The sequence below is a fragment of the Hemitrygon akajei genome, chromosome 5 (genome assembly GCF_048418815.1).
Source record: "Hemitrygon akajei chromosome 5, sHemAka1.3, whole genome shotgun sequence".
NCBI lineage: Eukaryota > Metazoa > Chordata > Chondrichthyes > Myliobatiformes > Dasyatidae > Hemitrygon > Hemitrygon akajei.
The window spans coordinates 158,604,698-158,621,702 of NC_133128.1; the positions used below are offsets into that span (position 1 = coordinate 158,604,698).

The 17,005-nt window shown below is 39.1% G+C and overlaps 1 protein-coding gene across 3 annotated transcripts in view; it reads right to left on the bottom strand.

Moving 5' to 3' along the window:
• Positions 1-6,335: 6,335 nt before the first annotated feature.
• Positions 6,336-17,005, bottom strand: part of nab1b (NGFI-A binding protein 1b (EGR1 binding protein 1)) — a 38,018-nt gene continuing 27,348 nt past the window's right edge. For 2 of the 3 annotated variants that reach the window (XM_073046978.1, XM_073046979.1), the window contains exons 6-8: positions 13,103-13,268; positions 9,582-9,704; positions 6,336-8,405 (exon numbers count right to left, since the gene is read on the bottom strand). In XM_073046978.1, coding sequence (XP_072903079.1) covers positions 8,299-8,405; positions 9,582-9,704; positions 13,103-13,268 — 396 coding nt within the window. In that variant the 3' untranslated portion in view covers positions 6,336-8,298. Of the gene's footprint in view, positions 8,406-9,581; positions 9,705-13,089; positions 13,269-17,005 lie in introns of those variants that run through there. The other variant, XM_073046980.1, reaches the window with a different exon arrangement.

Consider the following 17,005-nt stretch of genomic DNA (forward strand, 5'->3'; position numbering starts at 1 on the left):
AGTGACCTACGGAGACAAAACACAGCAGCTGAACCTCTATGTACTGGAAAATGGAGGGCCACCATTGCTGGGACGTGAATGGCTCAGGAAAATCCAGTTGGATTGGCACATCATCAAGGCACTAGATGTGTTAAAAAAGGAGGGCAGCTCGGTGGGGAAGATGTCTGCAGCTCTCCTCTCACCCATTGTCGACTATTACAATGACAAGGAGGAGCTAGACAGCGTGGACGATGAGGACGAACGCAATATCCGTGGCTGAGACTTGGATGAAGATACAGAGGATGCAAGGGAGACAGATATTGCCAATAAGCAGGATGATGAAGACTACCTGGAAGTAAAAGAGCAGATGTACCAGGAGAAATTGACATCTCTCAAAAAGACAGCTACAGCAGTTACAGGAAAGCACTTTGCAGGACTAACAGAAAAGGGGGAAGAAACTAGATCAACAATACAAGGGAAGAATATGAAATGCAGAGATTTTTCTGCAACCGGAGACAGAACAAGTGAGAAGGAATTATATTAAAGAGAAGAACGCAGCAGTGAAGGAATTTGTAGATAAAAAGATTGAGTTAGAAGAAAAGAAAAAGATGATTGAGAGGCTAAAAATGGAACTCACAGGAGATTCTATGGAGGTAAAGCCAATAATGACGTGAAAACTAAGGAGGGGACCTAATGATCCTGTTCCAATTACAGACAAAAGACGAAAACATGCACCTGCGCAGTTAAATTACTCATTAACAGATGAACAGATAATGGAAGATCTGTAAACTCTCAATAAGCTTAAATCTCTGAAAAGACCAGCATCTCCATCTTCTCCTGAGCATCTTCCCAGCACTCCAGCTGAATCACCATCACAAAGATATGAAGCACGAATAGAAGATGGAAAGTCATATCATGATAAGAGATGGTATCATAAAGGTCAGGCTATCTATTTGGAATCTAAGGAGAATACGAAGATTGGCTGTGTAATTAGCTCAGTTGGAACAAATGAGATATGGGTAAGGATGACAAGTGAGAGCACAAAGATGCGTATATATCTAAGACAGCTGCACAGAGGAGTCTTCATTATACGGAGGCGATCTGCTGCCTCGGACTCTTAGCAAGTTGGAGGCGCACATCTTCTTAACTCCCTATGCTCAGAGGTCCACTTCTCATGGTTTTCATATGGAAATCTGTATTAAAACAAACAAGTTATTGACAGACGTTACCCAGAGAGGCAGAGAAGCCCCCCTCAGAAACTTGAGTTATAAATGGGTCTTAGACCAAAAGTCAAAAAAAGGACTTGTTATAATTTGATATTATTAAGTTACTAAGTAAACAAATGGTAGGTGTTTGAATGTTAAGGGTAAACATGTTTGTTAAGCAGAGTGCCCCAGTTAAAAAAAAACAGTTGGCACACTATTAAAATAAAAGGGGAGGAGTGTACCATATAGCCTACAGTATAATAAGGGACTACTTTATATTGTAGTAACACGTCATTGAATGTGCTATTAGGCACATAGTGAGCATGCATTATTAGGCATGTATTGATCTGTACGTGTGTATTAAAGTTCAAATTCTGCCAGTAAAGAACCATGAAACTTAGCTCTTGTCTCCAGCATATTTATTAATAGCATTGTTGTGTAGCCAGGCCACATACACAACATGGATGAAAGGCATCTTGAGTAACAACTTAAAATATGCACATTATTACACAAATATGGGTACTGAACAACAACAAAATTGTGGGTAGGAACACGCAATGAAGATTCACAGAAGAATAATATTTCAGCAGCTCCAAAGAAACACATGCCTAAAGACCCATTTAAACCTCAGACCTCCTGACTCAATGGTGAGAAGTTTATCATTAAACCTCTCTGACAGTTCTATTTAGTGTCTACAGTGAAAGTTGGTGCAAGAGAAAATTGAAGAATATTCAGCACTCTGTCTGATGCCTGGCCTCCATTAAGTTATGACTCAGCAGGAATGTCCATGTTTTAATTACACCTTAAATTGTGTTGACAGAAGAACCATGCAGGTTCCTTGGCAAATTTCAGGGATTTGAGTAAAAATTAGTATATATTGAAGTTGTATCCTCTTGTGGAATTGAATTTTTGTTTTGCCTTTTCGGATTAAGGAAGGGAGTGAATAGCTACAGCCTTGCTTTGCTGGTGGAAGAGTATAGCATAGGAAACCGCAGGCTTAGAATTTGTTCCATGGCTTGAAAGGCTGTTCATGCTGGACAAATGCATCTTTGTAATTGAGAGTCTGCAGCTATATTGTACTACACACAAGGCACAGCACAAGAATCAGAACAGTCATGGAACAAAGACTGAGAAGTGTGTCGGACCTTCAACAGGAGATGTGTGAGGGAGATCACAATTGGTAGGTTGGGTGGATGGCCTGGTCATTTGGGAAGCAACTGGCTGGTGAGTAGTGGGCTAGAAATGTATTCACCCTGCAGTTCAGTCAGGGACAACCCAAAAGAAGCAGGAGAGGTGTTTGATGGCACAGGATAAATAGAAAACTTAAAGGATCAACCTAAAGAAGGATCCAGACTCCAGAGCCACTGGCCAGCACAGGCTCGATTCCAGCTAATTGGGCTGTAGTAGGTCTCACTGACTAATAAGTGCTGTTTCAATGCCTCTGTGCATGTCAGCACACCACTGGAAGTGAGTAAAGTCATATGGATGGGAAACCTTGAAGAGAGCCACACAACACAGTACCAGGCCCTTTTGTCCATTTGAACTAGTCTCATTTAATTCACATCGACTCCATAGCCTTCTATACATTGATGATTCAAGTGCTTATCCAATGGTTATTTTAATAAAACTATGTTTTATTTGGTAAATGTTTTTGAAGAACACAAAAACATTGTATCAGGAGATTACAACCAGAAAAGTTCTCCTTCAATCTAAGGGTGGTGTGTCCACAGTAGCCACAGTGACCAGGAGGTCAATTATTATCTTAACATCTATAGTGGGTGATATTTTTGCTACCCTTGAATACTCAAAGGATAAGGAACCACAAGTCACAGAACAAATGAAGTTTATAGAGATGAGGGAAGAAAAAAAATCACCTAATCAGCACCAGTAATATAACCAGGAACCACAAAAAGGACGATGACTTTGTTTCAGAGGTCAGATCAATGCATCAAGGGAATCTTGCAGTTATCCCCAAAGTTCCTCACTTGAATTCTTCATCAATGCTGAGCAGAAGTGGTATTGTTTACTTCCAAAACCACAGCTCCTTTCACAGCATATCTGAATAAGAAGCGAAATATACTGGTCACTGAATCTTCAATTACACCAGCTGGCAGCTAACATTTTGTATGTCATGGATTCCAGCCAAATACTATTAGATGAAGTGATGCAAAGTACTGCTGATCCCAGAAATCTGAAAAAATATATTCATGTAGCTTCATATTTTTAATCAGGAAAGAGAAACAAGTGTTAACATTTTAATCTTTCATTAGTGATGAAAAGCCATTGACTACTGAAGATGCTCATAAAGGAAGCTCAACATCATGCAGAACAGAACTCAAGACATCTGTAGTTTTGCCAATCAAAATTAATACCCATTTGCTTCAACATTAGCAGCTGGTAATTAAACATGCATTATTTTTATAAGCAGTCAACAGTCAAGTATCAAAAGAGCCATAAGCTGCTCAAAACAAGATAAAAATCCACACTCCTGATGGTTCTACATGGGGGAAAAAGCTCAGCATAACTTCAACTTCAGTTATAAATTTACCATGGTTGAAGATTGTTTGTATAAGTTTTGACACTGACTGGTTAAAATGACCAGTAAAACATTAGTAATTTTTAAAAGTATCAAGCCCTAATTAGATCCATGTTACTTACTGGTTCTGATCATTGAATTCTATGTGGATGTGCTTGTGAATAGACTGTATCTTATGTATACTTACACCAGCCTTTCTCAGCCATTTTGTCCTGGAGGAATACTTGAAATAATTTTCAGGACTCAGGGAACTCCTGCATAAAAATTAATATATCTAGAGCTCAAGGTACATTAGTGTGATCAGTCAGTTGTAGATATAATAATCCAAAATAATTGTCAATGCTCTTTTGAGTGGAAAGTGAATTTTTAGACAACTGTTCTTGAAAAAAAAATTAAGCTTAGCTTACCTTTCTTGAAATTAATCTCTTCCTTTCCCTATCATAAATTTTTAAAATTCATAATGAATTTCTCAATTCCAGGTTGAACTTGAGATAAGCACACATGGATTTCACCTTCATCTGAAATTAGATGATTTCTATCCTTGCTCTTGATACTTGTTAAACAAGAAAAAGCTTGCTCACATTGTAAGAAGTTGTAAACTACAGCACAATGTTAATTGTTTTCCTATGAAAGGCAGTATACTCTTCTTTCATAGAAATACAGAACCTGTTCAGGGACAGGTCAGTAAATCTCATCTTGAGTGCATGATCAGAGTGCAGCTCACAAAGTTTTTCTTCTTCTCTCAAAGTCAAGTTCTCAGGCTGAGCAGAAGATTCCGAGAAAGGGTCCCTCACCCAGTCATGTACTTGTGTTCAAAGAGAGGAAGAGTACTGTTCAATTTTGTTCTGCAGTTCTTCCAGGTGTTTTTCAATAAGACTTTGATATCCTTTCTCACTATCCAGCCCAAGCAGCAGTGGAAACATTGCCTTTTGCAGCAAGATTTTTCAAAAGATTCAGTTTCCTTTTAAATCCAAGTATCTTGTTAAGTGAAGTCAAAACATTTTCTCCAGGGCCTTGCAAAATCTTGTTCAACTGGTTCATATGATGAAAAATGTGTTAAGGAAGCTAGTTTCTGCAGCTATCTTCATCTTCAAAGCACTCAGCAAAATCTGGTCTACTATTTTTTAAAAAGTATTCCTGCAATTCACCTTTCAGCTCAAACACCCTGTTGAGAACTCCGTCTGCTATGCCACTGGATTTCTGTATGTAGCAGGAGTTTGTCCCAGGCTTTCACACAGTTTTATAATCAATTGAGTGAATTGGTCTTAAAGCTGCTACATAACTTGCTTCCTAAACCTTTTAATGACTGTGACTTTATTTTCCAAAGCTTTAATCTGTTTGCTTTGAGATTCCAATAGATGTTTAAAATAATCAGCACTTTCACATGGCATATGACTGTGATTTGTAGTTATTGTCTTTTCAATTTTGCTGGAGCCATTGCTGTATTTGTGGATAGTTTGTCATGGACTAGGCACAATGGAATAGGACAACCCGGATCACCAGGCCATGGAAAACCCAGTGATACGCAGCTTTCATTGTAAAGACAGATTTTTTTTTGTGTCCGTTGTTGCACTAGTGCAGTGAAATGACTCAGAAGATTGCAATTCTTTATCCTTAACCTTTTTGGAATTGTCCATAGGGTAGGCCTAGGATCCTCATCTTTAAAAATTGCCAAACTGAACCACCTTTAGAATGAAAATTTCCCTCCAGTTTGTTCATTCCCATTAGGCAGTTGGAGGTGCACAAGGGGAAATTAGGGGAGGTAATTCAGGAGGGAGAGTCTGACGTCACAGCCCAAGTTGGGAGAGTCTATTCGATGCTCGGGAAACGCACTTTACGCTCCTCAGCAGCCTACCATCCTCTCCTCCATGCAATACACCAATTATCAGACAACCGTCCTCTCTCCGTGCAATACAGTGCCCACCAATTATTGAGGGCCTCCCCTATCTCATGTCAAAAACTGAGAATAGACTCAAGCAAATAAACATGGCCCTACAACGCACTGCCATACTGGGCTGAGGGACCTATGACGCACTGCCATACTGGGCTGAGGGACCTACGACGCACTGCCATATTGGGCTGAGGGACCTACGACGCACTGCCATATTGGGCTGAGGGACCCACGGCGCACTTTCATACTGGGCAGAGAGACCTCTAACAGGATTACTCATTCACTGGCTACCACTGTGAGCATTAGCATCACGCATTGCACAAAGTTCAAAAAGAAATACATTTTTAAAAATCATGATCTCTCACTGAACCCCAGGATTCTATGGAACCCCAGTTGAGAAAACCTGACTTATGCAGTTTGGCAATTGATTTTTCTCAGATTATCCCTTAAATACAAAATCACAGTTAAAAGGAGGCAATAAATTCAACATGATCTCATTCCGAGAGACCACACAGAGTGCTTGGATTGACACATCCTGATGGTGCTGAGTTCTCATCTGAAATGAGGATTAGGGTGTATTTTCATCAGTGGAGAGTGGTTTGCATCAGATCCAATCATTGCCAGTTGCTGTAATGTACTGCCAATAAAAACATGAAACGCTCCACAAGCACAGCTCAGGCAGGATTTGAGAGACTTCAGAAGAATATAAACCATGGACAACAAATCAGAACTCCAAAAATATATTTTAATGTTTATATTACAAATTAAATACATTAGTGTTTATCCAAAACATCTTATGCTGTATTTTCAGACCGCTTAGAATAATTAACACTGGCCCATTTGTCAATTAAGTAGCAATTTCAGTACAGTACAGACCATTAGAACAATGGCCATTCTCCCAGAGATCCTTGGACCCTTGTAATGTTCATTAACTTGAATTCCAAAAGGAAACAATAAAATTAGCACAACACATTACTGATTATATTAGAGTATGTGTACTCGTTGTTGTTCATCACCTTACTGTTGCTAAAGGATTATGAGGGAGACAGTTTAAAGTTACATTCTAACATACTACTGGCGAACAATCAAGACATCATTATAGTAACATCAGTACATTACAGGTCGAAATTCACAAGAACATTTCATGGCAACAAAGTACAAAACAGTTTTAAACTCGAGTTGTACCACAGGGAATTGCTTTTAATTCCCTTTTAGCTAATCTGCCACTATAACTCTACAGCTAGTTTGGCTAAAATGTAATAATCAGCTACCAAGGTTGTTTATTACACGTTATGAACACAAATCTACTTCCAGCTTTTTGAATCAAATGCATTAAATCAGAATTGTGTGTGTCATTATTGCATTTTTTCCCTCCCTGATGTCTCTTCTGTCAATACTTATTTTGTATTGATTGCTGATCAATCTGCATCAAAAATAATACGGCACTTCGGCTGTGTGCACAATCCAAATAAGATGTGTTCTCAACAAACAAAATGCAACATTAATTTTAAACACTGAACAAAAAGTTAAAGTAGAAAAATAGATTTGAAAAAGCATGTTCCAGAAATCTTTTAATGCAGTCCAAATCAGAGCATTATTTCTGATAATTTCAATAAGAAAGTTGCCAACATAATGCTCTTGACTAAAGTTTTTGTTTACAATTAACTCTTCTTGGCCAGTCCTCATTAGATCTGCAAATGGCTGGAATGGTGTGGCAAGTTTTAAAAAAATAATAAACAGCATAAATCACATAGTAATAATAGAAAAAAAACCAAAAAGATTGATGCATAATGTATATAAACATATGCTAAAATATGTTCTTCTCAATAGAAAAATGACATGTTTAGTATCCTCCCACAATCTGCCGTTTTCCTCTATGTGAAAATTTTCATATGTCTGGCTTGCAAAAATTTAAAAAAAATGGAGCCTGCTGACATTTGTTGTATTTTAATCAGAAATTTGCACTGCTTCTGATAAATGGAAATAACTTCAACAGGTGTGCTTGAAATGCACAGTAACATTCAGACTTGCTTTCAAACATTAGTTTCTTCCTCTTTCAATACAAGGCTGAACAGTTGTGCTTACTCTGTGGCCTATTTTGGTTCACCTCAACTACACTAATTCAGCAAAACTTGTGCTTGATTGAATTCAATCCCACATGCCTTATTGATGATAAATAAACATGTCAAATATATATATAATTACAGTACTTTGTATAGGTTTTGACATTACATGCATACGTCACATCACTTTGGAACAAAATAAAAATATACAATGAGCAAGTTTCATTAAGCTAAACTAGATTCTAGACAAAAGCAATGCATAACCTATCTCTTAAGCCAGTGTAGTTTAAAAGGTTAAGTATTGTTTATTACCTAGTTTCAACACTGTCATCCATTTTCATGAGAGTTTGCTTCTCTTAGTGATTATTTTTTAAATAATGTTAAATAGGTTAGTTTTAAGGAGTTGATTCACTACTCAAACAAGCTGTAGAACTTCATGAACACAGCCAACAAGGAAGTGACAGTTTAGAAGTTGTTCAGTTTTCTATTGAATAAACAATTGTCCACAGCAACTTTAACAATAAAAACAGTAATGGAACAGATATGAGGCAACACTGGTCTTTAAGGCTTTGGTTACGGTACTTGCTGATGCCATTTTGAAGAGGAGGCAGTTTTGGGAAAAGGCTATCTAATATCTTCAGGCTCTATTTTTATAGACTTCAACGCTTCATTCTTCTTTTCTGTATGATTTAGAATCGTCTGGCAGAACTCCTTCAATGTGCCTATGTTTTCTGTTACAGAGAGAAAAAAAACTAGTTTAGTAATCCAGAGATAGATGAACAGTGATTATAGTATGCATTTCATAGAAAAGATGGAGTTTGCTAGCACTTCCATTATCTTTGTAGATATAGTGATTGTAGGCTTTACCCTTAAGCTGACATTTAGATCTGTTGTGGTTTTACCACAGTTAAAAACTCCCTTCTTTCTCCTCTTCACACCACAAGTTATAGAAAGCGCATACAATTCTACAGTAACGTGAATTGTTTATGCCATTATTTCTAGAAATGCTTATCAAATAAGTAAGGCCTGAACAATGGAACACGTGATCAATTTAAATTAGCATCAGGTGGCACAGATCACAGTACTGAAAATGCTTGATTTTTAGCAAGATTAATAAAAATTCAAAAACAAGTAGGCAACCCACACCCTCCCAATATTATGGCCATTCAGGTTTATGGATCACAATAAAAAAAATTTGGAACACAGAATAAGATTTGCTCTCATAGAATTTATTAAATTGTCTTTTTTTTAATCTAATTTCTTGACATATTGTATGCATAATGACATGGCTTTGTATTATGGAAAATAACAACATGAATTGCCTTCCAAGAATGCAACCCACCTGTAACACATAGGGTGTCTGTTTGGAATTCTTTTGGCACATCTTTTCTCTTCAATACAACATCCTTTCATTTTACTGAAAAGTAGTGCTTTCACTTGTTCTTGACTACAAAATCTACTTTCTTGAAACCATTGGACAAACAGAGATAGTGAAGGTAAGTCACAGCTTGCTGGTGTGACAGACGACCACGGTCAGAAACATTTTTGACTATGTCTTCCATTATGCCTATACTGCAATATTCCTGGTGGAAAAACTGATTGTGTAGGGAAAATAAGATTCGATCTTAGGTCAGGTAACCTAAAGTACCTTCAGAAGTATTTTTACAGGTGATTAATGTCAGGTTGTTTCTCTCCTTTTCACCTCCAAGCTATGGCATCCATACTTGTAAAGGACTGTACAGGACACATTTATGTAAAATGCATCCAAGGCTTTCCGATTGCAGTCAATGATAATTCAGATAGCACTATTACCCACATTTTAAGTTTTTTAAAAAAAGTACTAACAGCAAAAATTCACTATCAATACATGGTTTGTATCATCTTGTTGATGGATCCATTCAAATTACCTGAAGAGTGTGGCTCTCTCGCATTGCTAGAATATTGCCTGCTTAATTCTTCTCCCGATACCATTTGCTGAATTATTTGTCTGCTTTGCTGATTAGAGATCCTGAGATTCAATGGTTTGTCAGCTGAAGAAAAATGATGAACAAAGTAGCATGTGATAAATAACTATCTTAATCTTTACAGATGCTGTAAATCTAAAACAATCATACATAAAAAGATACATCCGGACTAAACAACTTCTGTGAAGGGAAGAAAGCCTTATTTTAAGCTTGAATCTAGTACTGCATTGTTTGAGGGTTATTTTTTTTAACTGATTAAGTATTTCCAAAACTATATTGCATCATAAGGGCAAGACGAACTAAAATTTGAAGTCAGGAATGCAATCAGAAAGGTGTGTGTTATTCAGAAAGGTGTTTTCCACCAAAAGTATCAGCAGTAATTTGGAGTTTCTCGGGGACTTTTATCAGATTCTGGTGTAAAAGAGTGTAAGTGAGCTGCAAGTCATTCATGCCATGTGAAAATAGTACAGGAAGTTTGAAGATGGAATGTTGCTCATGCTTCTGGAATTAGCTTAACAATTCAATGACCTTTTTCCTGGAGACGTGGGCACCACATTGGCACAGCTGGTAAAGCTGCTACCTCAAACTCTTGATGCTTCTGTGCAGAAGTGCATGTGTGCGCGTGCAAAGTTTTTAACCAATCCTCTGGTATTCAAAAAAAAACATGCTAGTCAGTAATTATCCCTATCATGCAGGAAAGTGGTTGAAGTTGATGGAAATGTGTGGAGAATAAAATGGGAATAAGTGCAATGTTGGTGTAGATGGTTGCTGACCCAGTGGCTTGTGGAGCCAATTTCCATGCTGTGTGACAATAACCCCTACTGCAAAGCAAAGTCATCACCCTGAGACTTGCTGCTGAACATTTCCAGAATGCTGTTTAATTTCAACATTTTAGGTCACACTTGGGCAATCTATTCCCGTGGCTTCTAACCAGTCATTCGCATCCCCACAAATTGTATGATAGTCTTAACATGAGGATTCTTAACTGGTTTTGCTTCCAACATCACACCGCCACTTGTTCTTGCCTCGTCCAGCAAGGTCATCCAGCGATAACATTGACTTAGTGTTCACCAACTAATAGCAGAGTAATAACAGTGTGGTCCAAGACCATTAATTAGCAAGGAGCTGTGTCAAATACATGCCTATGCTTGCGTTGAAGGTTTCCAGGTGTCCATGTCAAGATAATACAACAGCTTATCACTGCAAGTCAGTTATCTGTTACACTACATCTACAACATCAGAGTTTGACTAGATGACTTGCACAAATTTAGGTGCTTCTTTCTGAAAAAAAAAAGCCATGCCTGCAACCATTTCTTGAAGTGATGGTTGCGCCTATGAAATCTAGCTTGGGGAGGCACAGCACAATAAAGTGCATGCTGTGCAACAGAGCAGGAAGATGTAGGTCATGCTTCTGTGTCTCCAGATGCAACTCAATCACAAGTTTTGTGAAGTGCAGACTGAGCAGAAAATTGCTTTTCTACAAGTGAAATGTTCCTCTGAAAAGTACTTAAGGGGAAAAAAAAACACTCAAACACATCAAGAAGGTTACCCTTAAACAGCATTTGACAACTCCCTACTGAAATGTCATTAGCATAAAAAAGGCCTCAAACAACTGCGGATAGCAGCAAGAAGAGGGAGAATACACTTAGAGGTAGTTCATTGTCAAGTATAATCTTTTCAGAATGGATTCAAAGGCAGCAAATATTCTTCCAAAGAGACAGAGGTCTTCATCTGCAAGGCAGCATGGTAAGTGCACACAGGGACTATGACTTGTTTCAAAACGGAATGACTGCAAAACAGTTGTGTTCTGAAATGCATGCATGCAACATGAATCTCTTGTCCAATAGGATCGAAGTATAGCACACACTGACAAAACAAATGCTTCACGCTTAAACACACTTAATATCAGGCATTCTGGAGAACAGGGGAGTGAGTGTTATTGCTTGTGTACAGAGTGCAAGACAAGTGGGCATTCTCTTCCTGAAAGATTTTCAACTGTCTTATAGATAGATGGATACTTTACTGATCCCAAAGGGATTGTCACAGGATTGTGACAAAGGGATTGTCACATTGTCACAGTAGCATTACAACAGCAGATGATGATACAGTTAAGATATAGCAGGAGTAGGAATTGTATTAAACAATCCCTAGAACAAAAAGATCTATACCCCTAGACCTGGATGTCTGTCCAACCCTTGAGTTCATTCAAGTACTAAAAGATTTTGTGCATCATATTATGGGAGAGCAAGGAAGCAGATTCAATAAAAATCCACTGAATTAATCGGCTTTCTGCCTACTCACATAAACATGTGGTCCAATTCAAGCTGAACTTGAACTCAACCACAGTACACTAGTGGAGGAAGAGTGAGTGTTACAAGTGGTCTACGGGGTGCAAGTCAAGCGGGCTGTCTCTTCCTGAAAGGTGTTGAGCTGCTTACATGTTGGAGTTGCCGCCGTCTATAACGCAGAACTATGTAAATGTATATTCTCTCATCTGTCCTTGCAAGTAACATTCCAACACAGATAGACAGCTCAGCACTTTCCAGAATACACAATGCTCTTGATCTGCGCCCTCTACACTGCTCCCTAGAAGCTCACTTCTCCACCATTGCTGCACTGTGGCTGCAGTTTGTGCCACTTGCAAAATGCACTGCAGCAGTTCATCAGAATCATGATCTCTACCTCCTTGAAGGACATGAATTGCAGGTACTTGAGAACGTCACTACTAGCAAGTTCCCCTACAAGTCACATGCCATCCCAACTAGCTACTGGCTCAAGATCCTGAATCCCCGCACAACAGTATTCCAGGAGTAGTTAGTTAAAGAAGATGGTAGCCCACCTCCTTTAAAGAAGTTAAATTTGGGTATTAAATGCTGGCCTTGCAAGCAATATCCTTGCCCTAGGAGTGAAATTTAAAAATCAATATTGGTCTTAATAACATGGCTTCCTGCAAGATCTGGCTATATTGCACCAAGAAATTATTTTGATCAATGCATATCTTACATTTGTTTTATATTAAAGCCAATAAAAAGGACATTGAGGAACCTGAGGACTCGTTAGGTAGATGCTGCTATCATCATAGACATATTCCTTATATTTCCAAATCAAGGGAAAAACAAGTTGATACAATGAACCCATCCATCACAAACCTCTCTCTGTAAGGCTGAGTCAGTTAGAGATCTAGACATAATTACACCAGAAAATGGAGATTGGTGTTGGCCAAATGTCAAATCTATTTTGAGGCTCAATACTCTACAGAATAAGGTATAGTTTAGAGATTGTGGCAAAGCTTTAAAGATTTTAAATATTTATTACTACTAGTGATTCTGAAGAAAAATACAATTGATTTTGGTCTAGAGCATTAATTTGAAATTCAGTACAATCGTGTGCTCTGATGTTTGAGGTGCCATTTCATTTTGACAAGATGATTTATTATACATGATTGGCATACATGGATTTTGTACCTGGTCCATCCACATTCTCTGCTGAGGGGCTTCTGGAATTCTGCTCTTCAGAATATTGCCTACAAGCTGTGGCAGAGAGACGTCTCTCATCTGGATGAAACATGTCTTGGCCTGTTTGCTCACGTACAAGCATTATGTATTTAGCCGTTATGGCTTCAAGCTGGACCTGAAAAGTACAAAGATACAGTTTAATTAGTGACATCTGATAGGTAAAAAATAATATCATAGGGTGGGCGCTTCCCTCTCCATACTAATTGAAACATTAAACATACATTTTTCATCCATGGTTTAATTTGAATGTTATTGAATGATTACCTTGTACTAAAATTAATATTTACAATCACATCATTTATGCATTTTTCAATACTGTTCACAGCTCCATGCCTGCATCACCTTTGAAGAAACTATATTAACATTGCCTGTCTCGCTGCCCCACACACAAACACAGGCATTCAAGGTCTGTTTGTGATGAGCCAACAAACAATGTTTCCTTACACACCTCCCACCAAGCCACGACTACTTCAACGACTAGGGGCTAAGAAACAGCAGCTTCAACATTAACTCAACTTCTTTGCTCTGGAAACCTATGGAAAGGGTGTGGTACCGGGCTCTGCTCACAGTACAAGCTAAACAGTTACTCCATGCCTGTTCCAATGCACCAAGTGTAGTGTTGAATCAGAAAGAGCCAAGCATATGGCAGGCCAAAATTCCCTTATAAATCAGGAGGAGCCTTGATCTCATCAACCACATGGCCTTCATTTTAAGTAGAAATAGGGCTTGCTGAGTCATTGATTCCTCCAATTTGATGTGGACCTTTTAAGGAGTCAAGGATGCAGAAGGTCATCCACTGCGTCAGGAAGGTGCTCATCAGCAAGAAGGAACCAAAGATCCAGGTAATTTACCAGTTCCTACTCAGTGGAAAAGCCAAAGAAGGAAACTGGTCAATAGATTTACATTAAAGTGGAATGGAAAAATAGAGAAACTTCCTACAGAGAAGCACAGTCCTTTCCTGTGTGTTTGCACATGGCCTGTATTCCAAGCTCAGGTGCTTTTTCTGCAATTATATTAGCAGTTGACTAAAAAATCTCCAGGTAAATTGATTGCAATCAAACCAGGAAAGGTAGAAGCAGCCACACTTCCACAAACAATCATGCAAACGCAATGGACCTACGGTAATTCATTTTAGTGGGCACGACAAGCCACAGTCTCACTGGCTTTCCATTGATTAAAGAGCTTAAAATTATAGATAATAATCAATTAGGTTCAACCAAATAAATATACACAAAGTAAAATGCATATTGCAAAATATAAATCAAAAAATAACCAAATATAGTTTCATGTATTTAGATAGAATATAGCTATTTCCTATGGCTTGCACAATACACTTTGATACATTGCTTTTCGTAGGAGAACTTGCTTAACAACAGCAAGTAACACTTCTTGAAAAATAGTAATAATATGACTGTTTTAAAATCTGCTCCACTGAGGGACAGTTCAATCAATTGCTATATTTCACTCAAAGTCCCTTTTAAACTTTTTATTCATGTTTTAATTGGAAAGTGTGATGTCCAAAAAAGAGTTAAAATAAAGCTTTCAAGAATGTTTAAGTAAACCACAATAATGATGAAGGACGATGTACATCATCCTTCAGTCTTTTTGTACCTATTCCTCTTGGCTGCATTCATTTTAATATATTTACCTATAGGTCTGATATTCCTGTGGGCATCTAGTACGGGCACCTGATGTGCAGCAATAAACTAATTCTGCAATCAAACCAGCATGATTCTAATGTAGAACAGACTGCTCAAATTGGCTTTGGTGACAAATAAACCCAATTACCGTAATCAGGGTTTTCCCAATACTTCACCAATATACTTCGGATTACAATTACATAACTCATCCTGATAGAAAAAGTTCACAATTAATAACAGTTGTACTGCTTGGTGCAGACCATTCAACAAGACGCCTTCCTCCTTCCTGCATGCCATATGAGGGGGTGTGTTTCTAGAAAACCATCCACATCACAATTTTCACGTCACATGAACTTTTGACAAAAATTAACCAAGTATGTTGCTAGTTTCAGGCCTTGTTTATTATTTTTGTTTCCTCATGTAAATCCTATGTAAGAGTGAAATTAGTCCATTGTTTGGTAGTGGTATGTGAATTTTGTAATGGTAATTGTTGTTACTGTAACACAGGAGTACGTTGTACTATAGTATGTAGCTAAAGCACACACTATTGACTTTTTAAACCAACCGATCTGCTGATTTCGACTCCGTCTACACTACTGATGAGTAAGCAGAGTCTCAACCAGTTGCAACATTCACTGATGTGTAACACTTGCTTTTCTGACTGATAGGAAAATACTGACAAAAATCTACTTAGCTGTCTTTTTTTTGGAGTATGGACTGGCCTCATTTTCAACCAATCTTCAAATAAATACACTAGAGGAAAGTCTGTGCATCAATTACCTGTGGGGGGGGGGGGGGGGTAGAATCCACCTCACAGTCTGATCGTTCCCCTCAAAAGCAATCGAACCATGCCAAAACTCAGCACGCAACCCAGCCAACCATCACCCTCTCCCCCACAGCTATCAGCTCACTCCTGTTACTTCACCTCCCTAATGCCCAGCCATTCCCACACCTCCCCTCTCACATCCTCCAACCTCTGCATCACCCCACCTCCACTCCCTAGACCTCCTCCACATCCACCCCTCCAGGATTTCCCCTCCACCTGCCTCCCCTCCCTCTCTTCCTTAGGACTTCCCCTCAATCCCCATTAGTTCAGGAATTTCCCTGCATGGTCCGCGCTCCTGCATTACCTTAGGAATTTCCCACCACAAACCCTCCTCCCCTGCGATCACAGGAGTTCCCCTCTATTACCCCTGTCCTTTCATCACCCCACCTCAGAATCTCGCTCTCTCCAACCCTCCCAAGGTGTCACACATTAAGCTCACGACAATGCACTTTAACCACCCTGACTAACACACATCACCCGCCCCTCAGTACCTCTACAAGTTGTGCCTTTGCTCTATCTGCCTTCTTCAATTTCTCTCCTCACTCACCTCTCCGAGCCCCTTCCTTTTATGCTACCTTTCTCAATTCCCCTACTCTCCCAGACCACCCTTCCTCCAATCCACACCCAATCCCTAATTCCCCCTTTCTTCAGCTGCTAACAATAATAGTGTCCCAAATCATCCAAACAATGACATAGATACTCAAATACCTACTCTTCAATGCTGCCAGTCTGTAATCCTATGCATTGCACTCTATTAAGGCCATGTAATCACAGAGTCAGTCTCTACTTAAACAGTCTCATGGGATTGAGAATGACTTGCTTCTGTTCTGGTTCTGCCAATTCTTAGGTGGCTGAAAAGGCTAACATGGGAACTGCAGACTATACTGTGGATGGGGCAGGTGGCTGTAGACAGATAGGTTATAGAAAAAGGCCCTTTGGCCCACCAAGCCATTAACACTAATTGTACAGTAAATCCATTCTTTCATGCTCTCCACATTCCCATCTATCACTCACCTGCACACTATGAGGAACCAACAGTGACCAGTGAACCTAGACAACCTGCACATCTTTGGGAGTCAGGAGGAATCCAGAGAAGAGAGAGAAGCTGCAGGCATAAACCTTAGGTTAGGAGTCAACCCAGGTATCTGACACCGTGAGGCAGCAGTTCTGTGAGCTGCATCACTGTGTCACCCGGGGTTGCTGGTGGTTAAGAGGACGGGCGGGTGGTTAGCACGTGCAGTGCAGCACCCATAAAACGGTTTTCAGGCCCTGTGCCATTGAGCTTCACAATAACACTCCAAATATTCTTCCTCCACTTTGTATGGTCATGGGCCAGAGATTCCCACGAGTCAGGGAAGATGTTGCATTTCTTCAAGGAAGCTTTGA